Consider the following 14,547-nt stretch of genomic DNA (forward strand, 5'->3'; position numbering starts at 1 on the left):
CTGGTGTCTCTAGAGTCCATCTCCACTGGTGTCTCTAGAGTTCATCTCCACTGGTGTCTCTAGAGTTTATCTCATCATCTCCACTGGTTTGTTTTGCTTCTGAATGCCTTCCGGTCGTGTCTATCATGTTCCTCAGTGTGTGTCGGCATGTGTTACTGTAGTATGCTAGGAGCTCGTCGCTCCATGCCTCCTCCACCTCCACCGAAGTGTTACCACCACTACCTCGATGTTCTCAATGTCCTCATGATGTATCTGTGAGTCCATCTGTCTCGTGTTGCATGCCCCTCTCTCATCATGGCTGCCCGTTCTCTCTCTTCTCTTCCAGATTGTCCGCCTCATAAGTGTCCCCCTAGTAGCCTTGGAGGCTGGATGCTGGGGGTCTTGGTAGTCATGGAAACAGGCCGTTTCATGTGTTGATTGTTTGTTTGTAACACACATTTCTTTTTAAAACGCTCCAAACTTGCATTGACAAAAAACAACACAAATCTTTCAAAATGGCTGCCGTGTTGGCATGTGTTATGAATGTTATGTTTTGTCTGTTACTTTTTTTTTGCTTTTCTTCTGACCGTTTAAAAAAAACTCTCAAATCTCCCCCTGAAAACAGTCCTCTGCAAAATATCAATCATGATTCTCAAATGTCGTTCATGTAATGTAGTATTGGGTTGAATCAGACATTTTTTATTTTTATGTTGGGCTGTACATTTTATTATAATCTAATGATAATATTAATAATAATAAGCTATGACCTCCATTTCTGACACTTTACACCAACCCATGTTCCGTTCAATAAACCTGGTGTCAATAATGCTCATCAAGGTGTTGGTAATCACCGCTAATCAGTTTAAAGAGTAAGACGTTTTAAAACACTTATTTTGAAGGAGTTCTACTCATGGATCACCGACTCAGCCATTGGCTGGAGCTGGGTCCAAACCCCATCCTTACTGGGCCCCTTACGGGTCACCTGACCTGTCACCTGACTGAACCATGCCTCTAGAAGCTAGCATAGCTCACCGCCTGGCACCATTCAGGCGTTCTCTGTACCAGACACCATAATGGCTCCACCCCCTCATCCTCCATCATGATATCACAAGTCCGACCATTAACCGGTTAATAAAGCCAACAAGTACCTTAACCTGTCCGTCCCCTCCCCCTCTCTCTAACAGGTCTCACATCAACAAACCACAGCCCGCCACCACCGCTTAACACACACACACACACACACACACACACACACACACACACACACACACACACACACACACACACACACACACACACACACACAGCATAGAAGAAGCACTTGCCAAGAATGCAGCTTTTGACTGAACTTTGGTCCGGGCGCGGGGGGGGGCGGCGCGAGTGTGGGGGGGGCCGTGCTCGCTGCCCCCCCCCCCCCCCTCCCCTCACCTGTTCTTCCCGGGGAACGTCGGGAATACCAGTCGTTGGGGCACGTTGGGGCACGTTGGGGCCTCAGGAACTATCTCAGAAGAAGAACGAAGAAAAGACATTTAGAACAAAGACTCCTAAGGAGTTCTTTCATTTCCATGTAGTTTTCTTCTTTTTTATGTTATCACTTTGTTTTCTATCATTGACGGTTGGGAGGCGGGACTCCATGCAGAGTCGAGCGGAACACGGATGCTCATTGGCTGTTGGACCCTGAATATGGCCCGCAGGTTTCCTATTGGTTGCGCCTGGAAAGCTTAATGACACGGAAACATTGACTAATAAAGATATGCTTTGCAGTATGTTGAAGAAGACACTATGTGTATCTGAAGGTATCATGCCCTGTTTGTATAAAAACAAATGTCCCACTTTGAATCTTCTTTTTTTTTGTATTACCGTTGAAGAATATTGATGTATATGGAACATAATAAATTGAAATGTCCTATCTGTGCTGTTTGACTTAAACTGAAGCATTGAGTTAATTACACACTCACAACAGACCATGGGCAAGCAGTTTTAGTATGTTATTGAAAAAAAAAACGTTTTAAATGCAGCATAAAGGACATCTTCAAATAGTACTAGACGGCTTGGTGAAAAACAGCAAATCAGAATCACACAGATACTTTCGAAAGGTAGGATTAGTTGGAAGAGAAAAATAAAGTAGTTTTTAAAACGGTTTACAGATTGTGAAGCCCTCAATTCTTTAGATAAACACGGCATCATGCTGCCATCTATCCAGATTATCTCCAGATCTACCAGATCTAATGATGTGTTAATAAATCATCTGACAGATTGGTTCTCCGATAATGACAGACACTGCTCTGACCTTCACTTCAAAAGAGCTTTCTTGTTATAAAAAATACGATTTACATTCCAAACTGCCTAGTTATATATAAAGTTAATTATAAAATAATGAAAAGAAATATAAAATATAAAAAAAATGTATAATCTAGAATACCAGGGATGTAAAAAGGAATTACACAGCTTTACTATATACATACGATTTTTTTTTATATAAAAAAATGATATAAAATATAATTGTTATATATATAACATGTAATTATATTAGGTCGCTAACTAATAGGGACATAATGAACTTCCGAATTTGCCGCTTCCCCCTAGCCGCACCTAAAACTCGCGATATTTATAAACATGACATCACGTCCTGTGATTTTTCAAAACGGTCCAATGGCTGAGCGGCCCGGGATGCTCCGGCTCGAATGGACCAATCACAGAGCTACGTTGCAGAACTTTAAAGGTCTGAGCCGCTCTTCGCTCTCCAGACACACTTCAGCACGACCAGGGTGAGCACTTTATGAATTATTATATCACATACGAGTTCAATTTGAAGTGATTTTTAACAGAAATTATATATATTTTTATCTAAAGGTACTTGAAGTTGTGATGCGTGTCTTTTGAAGTAAAAACCGAGGCTTTTCTTTCGATTGGTTTCATAGACTAGTGGTCAAACGTGTGACTCTAACATGAAACTCAACGTGTGACTCTTTATTCGCAGACGCCTGTATCACTGCTTTAGGTCCATCACGACGATCATTACAATGGAGAACGCAGCACGTCTGAACAAATTCAAGAACCATGGCAAAGACGCCAACGTGAGTGTTTTCCTAAGTTCTTCCACATCCTCTTAAACTAACCCTGTAGATTGAAATGCTAATCCTCCTGTTCTTCGTGTTTTGTGAAACTCCAGGAGCTCCGACGAAGGAGAGTGGAGAGCAACGTCGAGCTTCGCAAGTCCAAGAAGGACGACCAGATCTTCAAGAGGAGGAACGTGTCGACCCTCCCGGACGAGGCCACCTCCCCCCTGCAGGAGAAGAACCCAAACTGTCAGGTAGGTTCTCACCGATGAGTGGTTCAACCCCTGTTCCTTAGCTTAGAAGCTAATATTAAATGCACCGTTAAGGCTTTTGTAGCCTTCTCTTGTGTGGTGTAATGAACGCAGTGTATTGAGCCTCCCCCGTCCCGCTGTGCAGGCCAACCGGCAGTGGACGGTGGAGGAGATCCTCACCGGGATGCACAAGGACGACGGGGAGTCCCAGTTCCAAGCCACGCAGGCCGCAAGGTAGAGTACACCACGATCTTTATACTGATATCTCTGACAGATACTGTAGGTATGGAAAACATTTCGGTTGCGTCTAACTCTTAAGTCAGTTCATCCAATAACAGTAAAATAAATATGTGGACAATATTGGTATTGCACTACAATAATTTAAAAACGATATATAAGTATTACTAATTTAAACTAACACGTCCTCACGGTCTCGATTTGTACTTTGTGTTGTCCAGGAAGCTGCTGTCCCGTGAGAGGCACCCCCCCATCGACCACATCATCAGCGCGGGCCTCATCCCCACCTTCGTGTCGTTCCTGGGCCTCGCCGACTCCCCCCCGCTCCAGTTTGAGGCGGCCTGGGCGCTGACCAACATCGCGTCCGGGACCTCGGAGCAGACGGCCTCCGTGGTCGCGGGCGGGGCCATCCCGGCCTTCATCAGCCTGGTCTGCTCCCCCCACCCCCACATCAGCGAGCAGGCCATCTGGGCGCTGGGCAACATTGCAGGTAACAGGGCCCCCCCCCCCCCAACACACACTACCTCATAAATACTGCTGTCAACAGATACTGCGGTCAGAGTTCAGTGTCCAGGTTGTATTATCCAGTTTTCCTTCACACCAGTAGATTAATGGGAGGAATGTGACCTAATGGTTAAAAACGAATCATTGGATACATTGAATGAACCAATCAAGTTGCATGGATGGACTGCATCAATTCAAAGTCGTTTTAACTCTCATAAACCTCTGACATCTTCCAGCACAGACAAGAGGGTGATCTGCAGATGTGACTGTTTATGGGTGTGGCGACATAAAGCCATATCTTTGAAGGGATCGTCATTGTATTGTAATGATGATGAACCGGTTTGTTCTGGTTGTCAGGTGACGGCTCGGCCCTTAGAGACAAGGTGATCAAACACGGTGCTGTGGCCCCCCTGCTCAGCCTGCTTGCCGTCCCCGACCTCAACGAGTTCCCTGTGAGTACCAACGCACGATGACGACCCTCCACCAGGTGTTTAATTCAGGGTTCCTCTGCTGACGTAACGTGTAGTGCTCGCGCCGAACACTAGAGGGGGCCCGTTGTTTAGAGTCGGAGGCGGCCCTCAAGGGGAAATTGTTTGTCACCTGAGCGCACTCAGTTTTCACAATCTAAACACTATGAGTCACATCAGAGTCTATCTACATGCATGGTGTTTAGCTTCGTCCTCCTCTGACTAACCGTGGTTCCCCTCTCCCCAGTCGGGCTACCTGAGGAATGTGACCTGGACGCTGTCCAACCTCTGCCGCAACAAGAGCCCATCACCCCCGCTGGCAGCAGTGGAGCAGATCCTGCCCACGCTGGTGCGCCTGCTGCACCACGGAGACAAGGAGGTGCTGGCCGACACCTGCTGGGCGGTGTCCTACCTGACGGACGGCGCCAACGACCGCATCGACGTGGTGGTGCGCGCCGGCATGGTGCCGCGCCTGGTGGAGCTGCTGGGCTCCGGGGAGCTGTCGGTGGTGGTACGTACGCCGAGGTGGGGGCATAGGGGCCTGGACTAGGGGGATTACAGGGGCCTGGTATAGGGGGCCTGCTTTAGGGGCCTGAGCTCCCCTGCTCTTGGCGATAAGCTTGGTCGAGTGTAGTCCTTATTTAATATTTTTATATGGATTTTCATATTAGTTTTAGTGGTACATGTCTTCCAACACTTAACTACTTGAAATCTGCCGTTGACGACCTCTCCCCTGAATGTTAATGTCACCCCCACATGGTCCGGCGAACCCTCTGTTGACTTTAACCTCCCCTTTGCCCCGCCCCCAGACGCCGTCGCTGCGCGCCATCGGGAACATCGTGACAGGCACGGACGAGCAGACGCAGACGGTGCTGGACGCGGGCGTGCTGGGCGCCTTCCCCGCGCTGCTGCGCCACCCCAAGGCCAACGTGCAGAAGGAGGCGTCCTGGACGCTGTCCAACATCACGGCTGGCCGCGACTGCCAGATCCAGGCCGTCATCGACGCCGGCCTCGTGCCGCTGCTGGTGCAGGTGCTCGCACGGGTAAGCTCCGCCCCCCCTGCCCTTCATCGCTCCGGAGCCCACTAGACGACGCACCACTGGACTGGACCGACCAACAAAATGCTTTATTGAGACGCTTTGCATAAAAACTGTTAAGACTTAAACATTTACATTCAGGGAGTGTAGCAGAAGCTTTCATCCAAAGCTTACAATAAGTACAATAAGTCTATTGGTCAGAACAGAAACAATAATATATGTTGGTACAGTAAGGATGTTCATAAAACCAAGTACCAAGCGCTAACAATCAGTAGGTTAACCCATTCCCCGTATATACAACCAAGATAGCTAGGATAAGACGCTACACCATTGCTAAGGACTATAACTAAGTACGACATACAATAGGTGCGTACGACATACAATAGGTGCGTACATCGAGTACCAGGAAACAAAATGCATTAACGACCACTATCAATATAGAAGGGAAAAACATTTTAATCTCAGACTAGCTGTTATCACATCAACTTGTACTCTTTTTATTTGTAGGTGTGCGGTGTCGAAGGTCCAGGACCTTGCGTCATGAGTAGGGATCGACCGATATGGATTTTTTTTTTAGGGCCGATACCGATATTTTCAGCCTTAGCGGATAACCGATACGCTGATACCGGTTTTGTTGAGCCAATATTTGGAGCCGATAGTACCCTGGAATTCCAGAGTTCTTGTGAGAGCACATTTTGAATTTGCTCAGCGAGTCACTCTGGGAACGACCTAACCCTAACCCCTGGCCCAGAACATTAATCAATCACATCGATGTATCAATATAGGCGGGCCAAAAGCATTAGCGCAACTGGTCTGGATACGTCACCCCTTGTATTCTGATATTTTCAAATGCATGCTTGGTGCGGCCCCTCGAGTTGGGCCATTTTCATTACTCGTTGCCAGACCCTACAACACCCACGACCCACAACAATGTGGGTCTGGATTTCCAGGCTAAGCCTCCCTCAATTAACATCATAAAAATGACACGATGATGATAACAAATGTTACAATGTCAAAAAAAAAAAAAAGGAAAATCACTGTCTGTAAATCACGCCGAAGAAAATAATAATAAAAAAAAAGAATCGGCCGATAACTGAAAAAAAAATCTGCCTATACACGTAAAAAAACTGTAATATCAGCGGGCTGATATATCGGTCGATCACTAGCATGAGTATTTATGTCTCCTGCTCCTCTCTGGTTCCAGGGGGAGTTCAAGACCCAGAAGGAAGCGGTGTGGGCCATCACTAACTTCACCAGCGGGGGCACGGTGGAGCAGGTGGTGTACCTGGTGCAAGCCAACGTGCTAGAGCCTCTGCTCAACCTGCTCTCCACCAAGGACAGCAAGACTATCCTGGTCATCCTGGACGCCATCACCAACATCTTCCTGGTCCGTACCTCCTCCTCCGTAGCCTGGTTCTACCTGACTCTCGTACTTCACTTCATTTCATTTGTACAGAGAGTCTGGACCTAATCAATTGACAAACGTTAACTCACTTGAAGGCGGGTGTCTGTTGAAGTTTAAAATGATTGGATCTGCCCAGTACCACTCTGGATCTGCCATAACCAATCGCTAACGTTTGGTTGTGACGTATGTCATGCGCCGGGAATCACGCGCAGGTTGTACACAAACCAAACACCTTGCGCGTCTGCATGAAAATGTCCGTCAACGACAGCTGCAGGTTTTGTTCGTCGAATTTAATTTATCAGGGAAAAATTGCACATTGTAAATCAATATTTTATAGTAAGGCCAGAGATTATGTATGCAGTCAACTTTCGAAGCTGGGTCTAATCGTTGACAACACGCCATCGTCATTGTTCTCAGACACGCCCTCTGTTCGCTGATTGGGCGCCGCTGTGGCGGCCCCAGAAAACCAAATTACATACAGCAGGTCCAGACCTAGTGCTGAAGGGAAATTCAAATTGAGCGGAAGTACGGGCGGAGCCAGGCTACCTCCTCCGTGCTTGATGTTGTAAATCTGTACATGTTTTAAAACGCCACGCAAGCCTTGGGCCAGTTAGTTTCTTGTTCATCACACCGTTGTATTGCATCCAGAATTCTAGCCCACTTCTTTTACTGATATTTAAAAATTGTGATGCATTTTTTTTAATTTGTCATGCAAAGCCAAAAAAAAATTATACCGCTGTCGGTACAGTAAGGATGTTCATAGAACTGGGTGCCAAGCACTAACTATCACTAGGTTAACCCATTCCCCGTAAAACAACAAAGCTCTTGGTGCACTTGGTGGCTGATGGAAAGTGTCTGGTCAGCTCAGGAGTGATGTTCTGCTGCGATCTGTGGTTGAGTGATGTTCTGTGTTCTGATGTTCTGTGGTTCCCCTGCAGGCCGGAGATAAGATCGGGGAGTCTGAGAAGCTGTGCTTGATGGTGGAGGAGTGCGGCGGTCTGGACCGCATCGAGGCGCTCCAGTCCCACGAGAACGAGACGGTCTACAAGGCCTCCCTCAACCTCATCGACAAGTACTTCTCTGGAGAGGTGAGCGGGCTCTTCCCCTGAACTCCAGTTTCTGTTTTCTGGTGTATTTAGTGGCGGTGTAACACTGTTTGTGCGTTGGAGTAACCCTTTGTGTTGTTCCCAGGACGAGGAGGTCCAGAGCGTGGTTCCTGAAGTCACCACCGACGGCTACGCCTTCGAGATCAGCGACACTCAGAGCACCTTCAACTTCTAGAACCACTGCCTCTACCTGACCTGTTGTGTGTCCTCTGCTATTGTCTGTCTCATGTTCATGTGGTGCACAGCTTCTGTGTGTACTGTAAATGTGTACTGTTTTAAACAAAACAACTGTAAATAATAAAATACTGACTAAGCTTTTGTGGGTGTTTGCGTTAATGATGTCTCCACTCGGAAAAGACAATATGGTTCAGCATTTTGTCATGGGGCAGTTTATATTCAAAGGTATTTTATTGCTTCACTAGTCTGTAGAGGTTCTCCAAAGATGGGCCCAGTTAAATTGTAATACAATCAACGGGAAACGTGTACACAGTGCTGTATTGATCTCCCATCTGGTGTAATGTTAGCGTCGTAGATCAAACAGTTGATGAAAAAATGGTCCAGTCACACTCCGGTGCCACATATTACAGAAATGTTTGACAACCTGTGTGTGTGTCGTCACCGCCGAGCTACCCGCTAGACGGTGGGGGGAGGGTTTCTGAAGGCGGGTCAGAGCCCTGCGGCCCCTCCACTGCGCTGGCCCTACGCGCAGAGAGGGAGGTCTCATTCTGCTCCGAAGATCCTCCAGGAGATGTGAACACGAAACCGGCCGTCTGAGTGTTAAAGTGGCTCCAGTGTTAGCGGGAGCATTCAGGAGTCGCTACAGCTTTTAAACTCACTTCTTTGGGGATAAGGACGCTTTGTTTGCGGTGTTCCTGGAGGTTATTGGAGCCCTGTCCACATCCGGGCCACCCCGCCGGGACTCCATGATGGTCTGAACCGGCGAGGAGCTCCTGAACCCGGGCGCCCCGACGCTTCATCTACTGGTATCAGATACTGGTCCTCACCGAGGCTGGGAGTCGAAGGAGATGTCGAACCAAGGAGTCCGGCGGACCGGGCCCGTGAAGCTCCGTCTTACAGGTACAGTTCCTCAGTAGACTCGGGGTTAGACCCGCGGGTCCGGGTATGTACCGGGCTCCGGCTATGTACTGGTTTAGGACGGTTCCCAGTCAGTTACCATTACAGAGGTTTCACCCTCCCGTACGATACTATGTGTTATTTCGGTTATTTGTAGGCGTATTGAATGAAATGTCATAGCAGTGTCGTTTAAAGACAACACCCAGCCAGGGAGTGTAATGGATCCAGGGTTTAGTTGGCGCCCAGTGACCACCAACCCCTTTGCCAGGGGTCGGACCCGGGTTCCCTGGCAGCCGGGCCGGTGGTCGCTGGGCGCCGACTAATGTCTGGCAGGACCCTGAGGCCCAGGTCCTTCCCGGCTGGTCCTAGCTGTGTGGTCGGGGTTTAGGTCCAGGCTGTGGGTCCTACACGCCCCGGGTGTACCGATAACTTAGTACTGCTATCACACACCGTGTAGTGAAACGGGCGGAACTGTCTGGGGGTCCTGTGGTTGAGTTAGCCTAGCCTGCTAATGCTAACAGCAGACGCGGAGCCCCAGTGGAGCTCCCAGTTCACACTGGTTTTATCACCAGGAGCCCTCAACACATGGGTCAACTACGCAATGAATATAATATATATATATATATATATATATATATATATATATATATATATATATAGATCTATATATATATATATATATATATATATATAGATCTATATATATATATATATATATATTTATAATATTAATATAGATGTGTATGTAGATAGATAGTTATCAGATATCGTAGCCTGTTTTAAAGACATATTACATTTGTTCTAAATTCATCTCTAATCCTTGACAGAACTGACAGGGTAATACAACTCACAAGGTGTTTCAGACTTAAGATTTATTTAATGGCCAACAGATCATACTTTCTCCAATGTTCAGTGTGTATCTGCACATGTCCCCGGTATCTGTCCTGGCTGTGTGCTTTTGGTTCGTAACATTTCAACACAAACGGGGAAAAAGGGGTCAGAAAGTGAGGAGGTTGTTTGGTCTGCAGGAGGGAGTTGACAGACTGTGTTTGATGTGCTGGGATTGGAGCCCAGAAGGATTCCAGGCCGGGTCCAGTCTGCCATCCGAGCCAATTTAAACACCGGCTCCGTTTGTTTCCCTTCCTCCGCTAATGCGAGTAAGATGAGAGAATGACTTACAAGGGCAGGAGTGTGTGGAGGACCGATCTGACATGGAAAAGCCAACGCCATCTCTGTGCTTCTGATGGGAAAGCTTCTTGTGGTTCACTGTATTTAAGAAAAAAAAACATTTATGTTTAGCTCGGTAGAGTGTTCCGTCAGGAATTATGCTAAAATAAGCTCCATGCGTGAAGGCAGATTATTGGTTAAGAGGGCCATGTTTCCTAAGGGCCATGGAGCTTGGATTTTATGCCCTTCAGAAGAAGTATACAGACTATTGTTCATTTTATTGGATGGTGAGAGCTTGCTAACAGTGTGGAGGAGTCAGATATTCAGCTTCTGTCTTAATCCAGTTGTTAAATGATGAAAACCCAGCCCTCAACTATTCAACCAAGCGATCCCATTAATTGAGTTTGAATGCTTCAGTTTCTGTTCTGAACCTCAGCCTCCCTCATCTTGTCTCACATCATGGGCTGCGGTCAACATGCTGCTGTTCAGGTGTTTTGTATGACTTCATTCATTCACATTCTTGTTTTATCATGGATATCTTTCAATACTGAAACATATAATATGTCACATTTCAACATAAAAATATCCAAAACGACTAGACCGATGATATGAAGTTGAGTTGTGGGCTTGTCTCAGATGTTTCTCCACCAACATCTTTCTTTGTGACCACAAACAGCCAGATCTATGACGAGTAGATGATTTTAGCAGCCTGCCCAGTGGAGTGTGCTGGTAGGCTGATTCACTGAGCTGTCCACCACACATCTGGACATGATGTGTGATGTCACTACAGTGTAGGCTTTGACAGGACTCGTAATGGCTCATCAACATCACACCTGGGGCTGATAACCCAGGGCCCGTTCAAGTCTGAGAAGGATGTGGTCTCCAGAAGCAAGGCTCAGCATGTGTCTGCTCCCTGTGTCTTGAGAGAGCTGCTCCTCCCAGACATCCTCTCCTCCCATCCCCTCCCAGTGGGGCCACAACACCAGCCTCGGCCCAGACACACAGCTGCTATTGTCACCAGTCTTCTCTCTCTCTCTCTCTCTCTCTCTCTCTCTCTCTCTCTCTCTCTCTCTCTCTCTCTCTCTCTCTCTCTCTCTCTCTCTCTCTCTCTCTCTCTCTCTCTCTCTCTGTGTGTGTCGCTGTGTGAATAGTTGTCAGGGTGTGAAGAAGAGAGATGTCTGGGTTGGTGTCCCTGGCTGTCTGAATGAACGCAGTCTGTTGGATATACATGTGTCCGGGTGTTCAATAGGAAGCAGGGTCTTCTTGGTGTGTCTGACCTGATGCTCCTTTAGGTGTAGTGTGAGTGCTATGTCAGTGTTAGCGCTGTGTTAGTAGTTTGTTCTGCACACAGGGAGAGTCAAAAGGCTGCAGTCCTCTGGTTTCTGGTGGTGTGGCCCCATGTACACTTTTAGCCTGCAGCTCATATAGGTCTACTGTACACTGTCATTATGTGTGTGTGCTTTATTTGCGTGGCCCAGCTGTGTAAACCAGCGTTGGTTTGCTGCAGCGGGGGGGCGCGCCACGTTTCATTGTGACATTACGGTAGCTTGTAGTTATCGGCGGGGCAGGGTATTTTAAACACGGCGCTGTCATGCGTGTTTTCTGCCTCAGAATGATGAGTTGTTACACGGCGCGGCGCGGTCTGGAGTTGAGACGTTGTTGTTCCTGCTGACAGACCCCTCGTCTATCCCCGCCAGATGTTGCATACGTTTGCCAGCTGCTAAACAGAGCAGTTAAAAAAAAAAGCAGAGCAAACAAGGCAGTAAAGAGCAGCAGCCTCTTGTACACAGGGCCGTGGGTCTGGACCCTGCGATGGGAGCGGGTCGCCTAATGATTTGGAGGGGTGCATCCTCTGACGGACCCTGCTCTGTGAGCTACGGGCTAATGGCTCCAGGACAGGCTGCTACATCTCTGGCGTCTAATGATTGGAAAGTAGAAGGTGTTCTGTGTTCCATTCCCGATGAAGGCGGCTTATTGCCGTTTGCACCACTGAACTGTCCCGACACCAAAAGCACCACCTACACCACCACCAGCAGCACCTTCATCAGCTCCACTACACCACCACCCCCAGCAGCCCCGCCACTGTGTATCCTGACGAGGGGGAAGGATCGCGCAGGGACCGGCGTGTTGAGCCCTCAGCCATGAGGTACCGGGTTTGATCCCTTGGGTGCTTGTGCTATACGTCAAAGTAGTAAATTATAAAAGTAAAGAGAGGATTCTTCTGCTCAGGAAAAAAGTAGCAGGATAGGAGCGTCCCGGCAGCGTGATTTATCTGTGTTTGAGTGAGCGGCTGCACTGGAAGTTTCCTTGGTGAGTGTCGGAGCAGCAGATGGTTTTCTCCTCTGGATTCCTGGGGCCATGTGTGAGGAGAGCTATCTCTGCGGGCTTCCCTGGAGCCCTACGCTGGCTGCTCCCGGCTCTCTTCCTCTCGCCGTGACTCAGCCCACTTCTTTTTTCCGACACTAATATCCCCCCCCCCCCCTCCCAGCCTCCCCTCAGACAGTCCGGCACGTACATCACCCCCTCACACCCCCTCTCTTCCCCCCCCTCTTCCTCCTGCTGCTGAGGCCGTCCGGTGGCTCTCCTGGCTCTCCGGTCTCTCTCTCCACCTCGTCCTGTCTGCAGACGCCACTCCGTCTGGACGGCGCGGCGCTCGTACGTCGATAACCGACAGGACAGAAGATAAAACGGAGAAGGAACCTTTTTGTGATTTACCCAATGAATGAATGAGGGAGTGAGTGAGTGACGTAGGCCTTTGCAGTATGTTTGTGGTCTCCTGGTCGTGCTGTAGGGCCTTTGTTGTTCACCTCTTGTTCGTGGATTCCAATTTGAAGCTGGAGGTCAGGGGGATGAACTGATGGCGTTGTGCACACGACAGGAGGGTCTGTGTTTGAATGTTGAGGTGGATGCTGAGGCACCTTCACCTCCACCTGATCCCTGGGTTTTCCTTAAAAGATCCTCAATCCCTCCCAGGGCTGGAAAACAGGACGGCTGTAGTGGAAGCGATCGATATCAAAACCAATCAAGAGAGGGCAACAATCAAGTCATCATAGTCTGAAGCTGAAGCCTGACTCCTCCTATTAGCAGGGTAGGCTCACTGTTGGCAGGGTAGGCTCACTGTTGGCAGGGTAGGCTCACTGTTGGCAGGGTAGGCTCACTGTTAGCCAGGTACGCTCGCTGTTAGCAGGGTAGGCTTGCTGTTAGCAGGGTAGGCTTGCTAGGTAAGCTAAGCTAGCGCTCCGTCCCTGACCCCGCGGTCTCAGACGTCAGACTGCTGGAAGCACGCAGACGGAAAGACACCATAGTGGGCTAGCGTGTTGAACACTGGCCCACTGTTGTGTGTGTGTGTGTGTGTGTGTGTGTTCCAGATGGAGAGGCATGTGGACCCGCTGATGAGCGTGTGTCATGTGGGTTCGTCTGGGCGTGTGCGTGCATACGGAGCCTTCATTTGGCCCCGGCTTCCTGTCGGCGCGTCCGTTCAGCGCAGCCGCATGGAAGTGATTTGGGGGGAGGGGGGATGAGTCCTCTGGCTGGGGCGGTTCTACTGTAAATATACAGTCATTAGCTCCATGTGGACCTCTCCACCGGCCCAGGCTGTTAGGGCATCTACTCCCAGGGAGGAGGGGCCTGGCTCCAGGCGGGGATCAAACACGGTTTAAATATTCCCCCCGCTCTCCTGGCCCTTCTCATTAATAAGACACAGCTCCATTAATGAGTGACAGTTGACCTGCTGTTGGTTCAGTTGCCCTGTGTTGCCATGCCAGCCCTCTGGACGGTTGCAGGTGTGAGCGGGGGGGAAATAATGGTCAACATTTTTTTTTATCTTCCACCGACCTGCTCATGAAAGGTGAGGAGTGTATTCTTTATTTTATGTACTACAGCATTTCTGCCCATCTGTGGACTCTGTGGACATTAGGGTCTGAACCCAGAACCTTTCGTCTGGGACTCAAACCCCCTGACGCACCGCAAGATCACTCTGCCCAGACTGTGTTGGAAGAAGGCTGGAGGGGATGGAGGGGACCTCTTCAAAGGGTCCTGACCTGGGTCCTGACCTGGGTCCTGACCTGGGTCCTGACCCAGGGCCCTAACCCAGGGTCCTAACCCAGCGTCCTGAACCGGGACCTCAACCGGGGACCTGACCCGGGGACCTGACCGGGGTCCTGACCTGGGACCTGGTCGCGGTTCTGATTTGGGGGGATTGGATTAGCAGAGCAGAGAGGAGAGACCAGCGTTTATCAGCCTGGTGTCTGCGGGCGTTCTG

At 49.0% G+C, this 14,547-nt stretch overlaps 3 protein-coding genes across 9 annotated transcripts in view; all 3 read left to right on the plus strand.

Annotated features, from left to right (window-relative positions):
* The window catches only part of LOC132451353 (nucleosome-remodeling factor subunit BPTF-like), a 29,732-nt gene extending 27,844 nt beyond the window's left edge, over window positions 1–1,888 (plus strand). For 5 of the 6 annotated variants that reach the window (XM_060043746.1, XM_060043737.1, XM_060043756.1 and 2 more), the window contains one exon: window positions 1,164–1,888. In XM_060043746.1, the coding sequence (XP_059899729.1) occupies window positions 1,164–1,203 (40 nt within the window). In that variant the 3' untranslated portion in view covers window positions 1,204–1,888. Of the gene's footprint in view, window positions 1–325; window positions 812–1,163 lie in introns of those variants that run through there. The other variant, XM_060043767.1, reaches the window with a different exon arrangement.
* A 728-nt stretch (window positions 1,889–2,616) lies between these two features.
* On the plus strand, window positions 2,617–8,363 carry LOC132451380 (importin subunit alpha-1-like). 2 transcript variants are annotated; one of them, XM_060043835.1, is made up of 11 exons: window positions 2,617–2,747; window positions 2,960–3,056; window positions 3,152–3,292; window positions 3,435–3,523; window positions 3,748–4,016; window positions 4,388–4,482; window positions 4,745–5,008; window positions 5,307–5,540; window positions 6,739–6,921; window positions 7,878–8,027; window positions 8,131–8,363. In XM_060043835.1, the coding sequence occupies exons 1-11, from the start codon at window positions 2,632–2,634 to the stop codon at window positions 8,218–8,220; spliced, it is 1,728 nt and encodes a 575-aa protein (XP_059899818.1). In that variant the 5' UTR covers window positions 2,617–2,631; the 3' UTR covers window positions 8,221–8,363. The 2 variants fall into 2 exon arrangements, with proteins under 2 accessions (XP_059899818.1, XP_059899825.1); XM_060043842.1 differs by lacking the exons at window positions 7,878–8,027; window positions 8,131–8,363 and adding an exon at window positions 7,486–7,626 and having other exon boundaries at window positions 6,739–6,932.
* Window positions 8,364–8,723: 360 nt separating this feature from the next.
* smurf2 (SMAD specific E3 ubiquitin protein ligase 2) overlaps window positions 8,724–14,547 on the plus strand; it is a 48,606-nt gene continuing 42,782 nt past the window's right edge. Inside the window, exon 1 of the mRNA XM_060043806.1 lies at window positions 8,724–9,122. Coding sequence (XP_059899789.1) covers window positions 9,071–9,122 — 52 coding nt within the window. The 5' untranslated portion in view covers window positions 8,724–9,070. The remainder of the gene's footprint in view (window positions 9,123–14,547) is intronic.

This window comes from Gadus macrocephalus, chromosome 2 (genome assembly GCF_031168955.1).
Source record: "Gadus macrocephalus chromosome 2, ASM3116895v1".
Lineage (NCBI taxonomy): Eukaryota > Metazoa > Chordata > Actinopteri > Gadiformes > Gadidae > Gadus > Gadus macrocephalus.

Coding starts and splice junctions, on each gene's coding strand:
- LOC132451380 (XM_060043835.1), top strand. CDS start 2,632: ATGGCTGAGCGGCCCGGGATGCTCCGGCTCGAATGGACCAATCACAGA. Junction 3,057..3,151: donor ACCATGGCAAAGACGCCAAC/GTGAGTGTTTTC, acceptor GTGAAACTCCAG/GAGCTCCGACGAAGGAGAGT. Junction 5,541..6,738: donor TGGTGCAGGTGCTCGCACGG/GTAAGCTCCGCC, acceptor CTCTGGTTCCAG/GGGGAGTTCAAGACCCAGAA.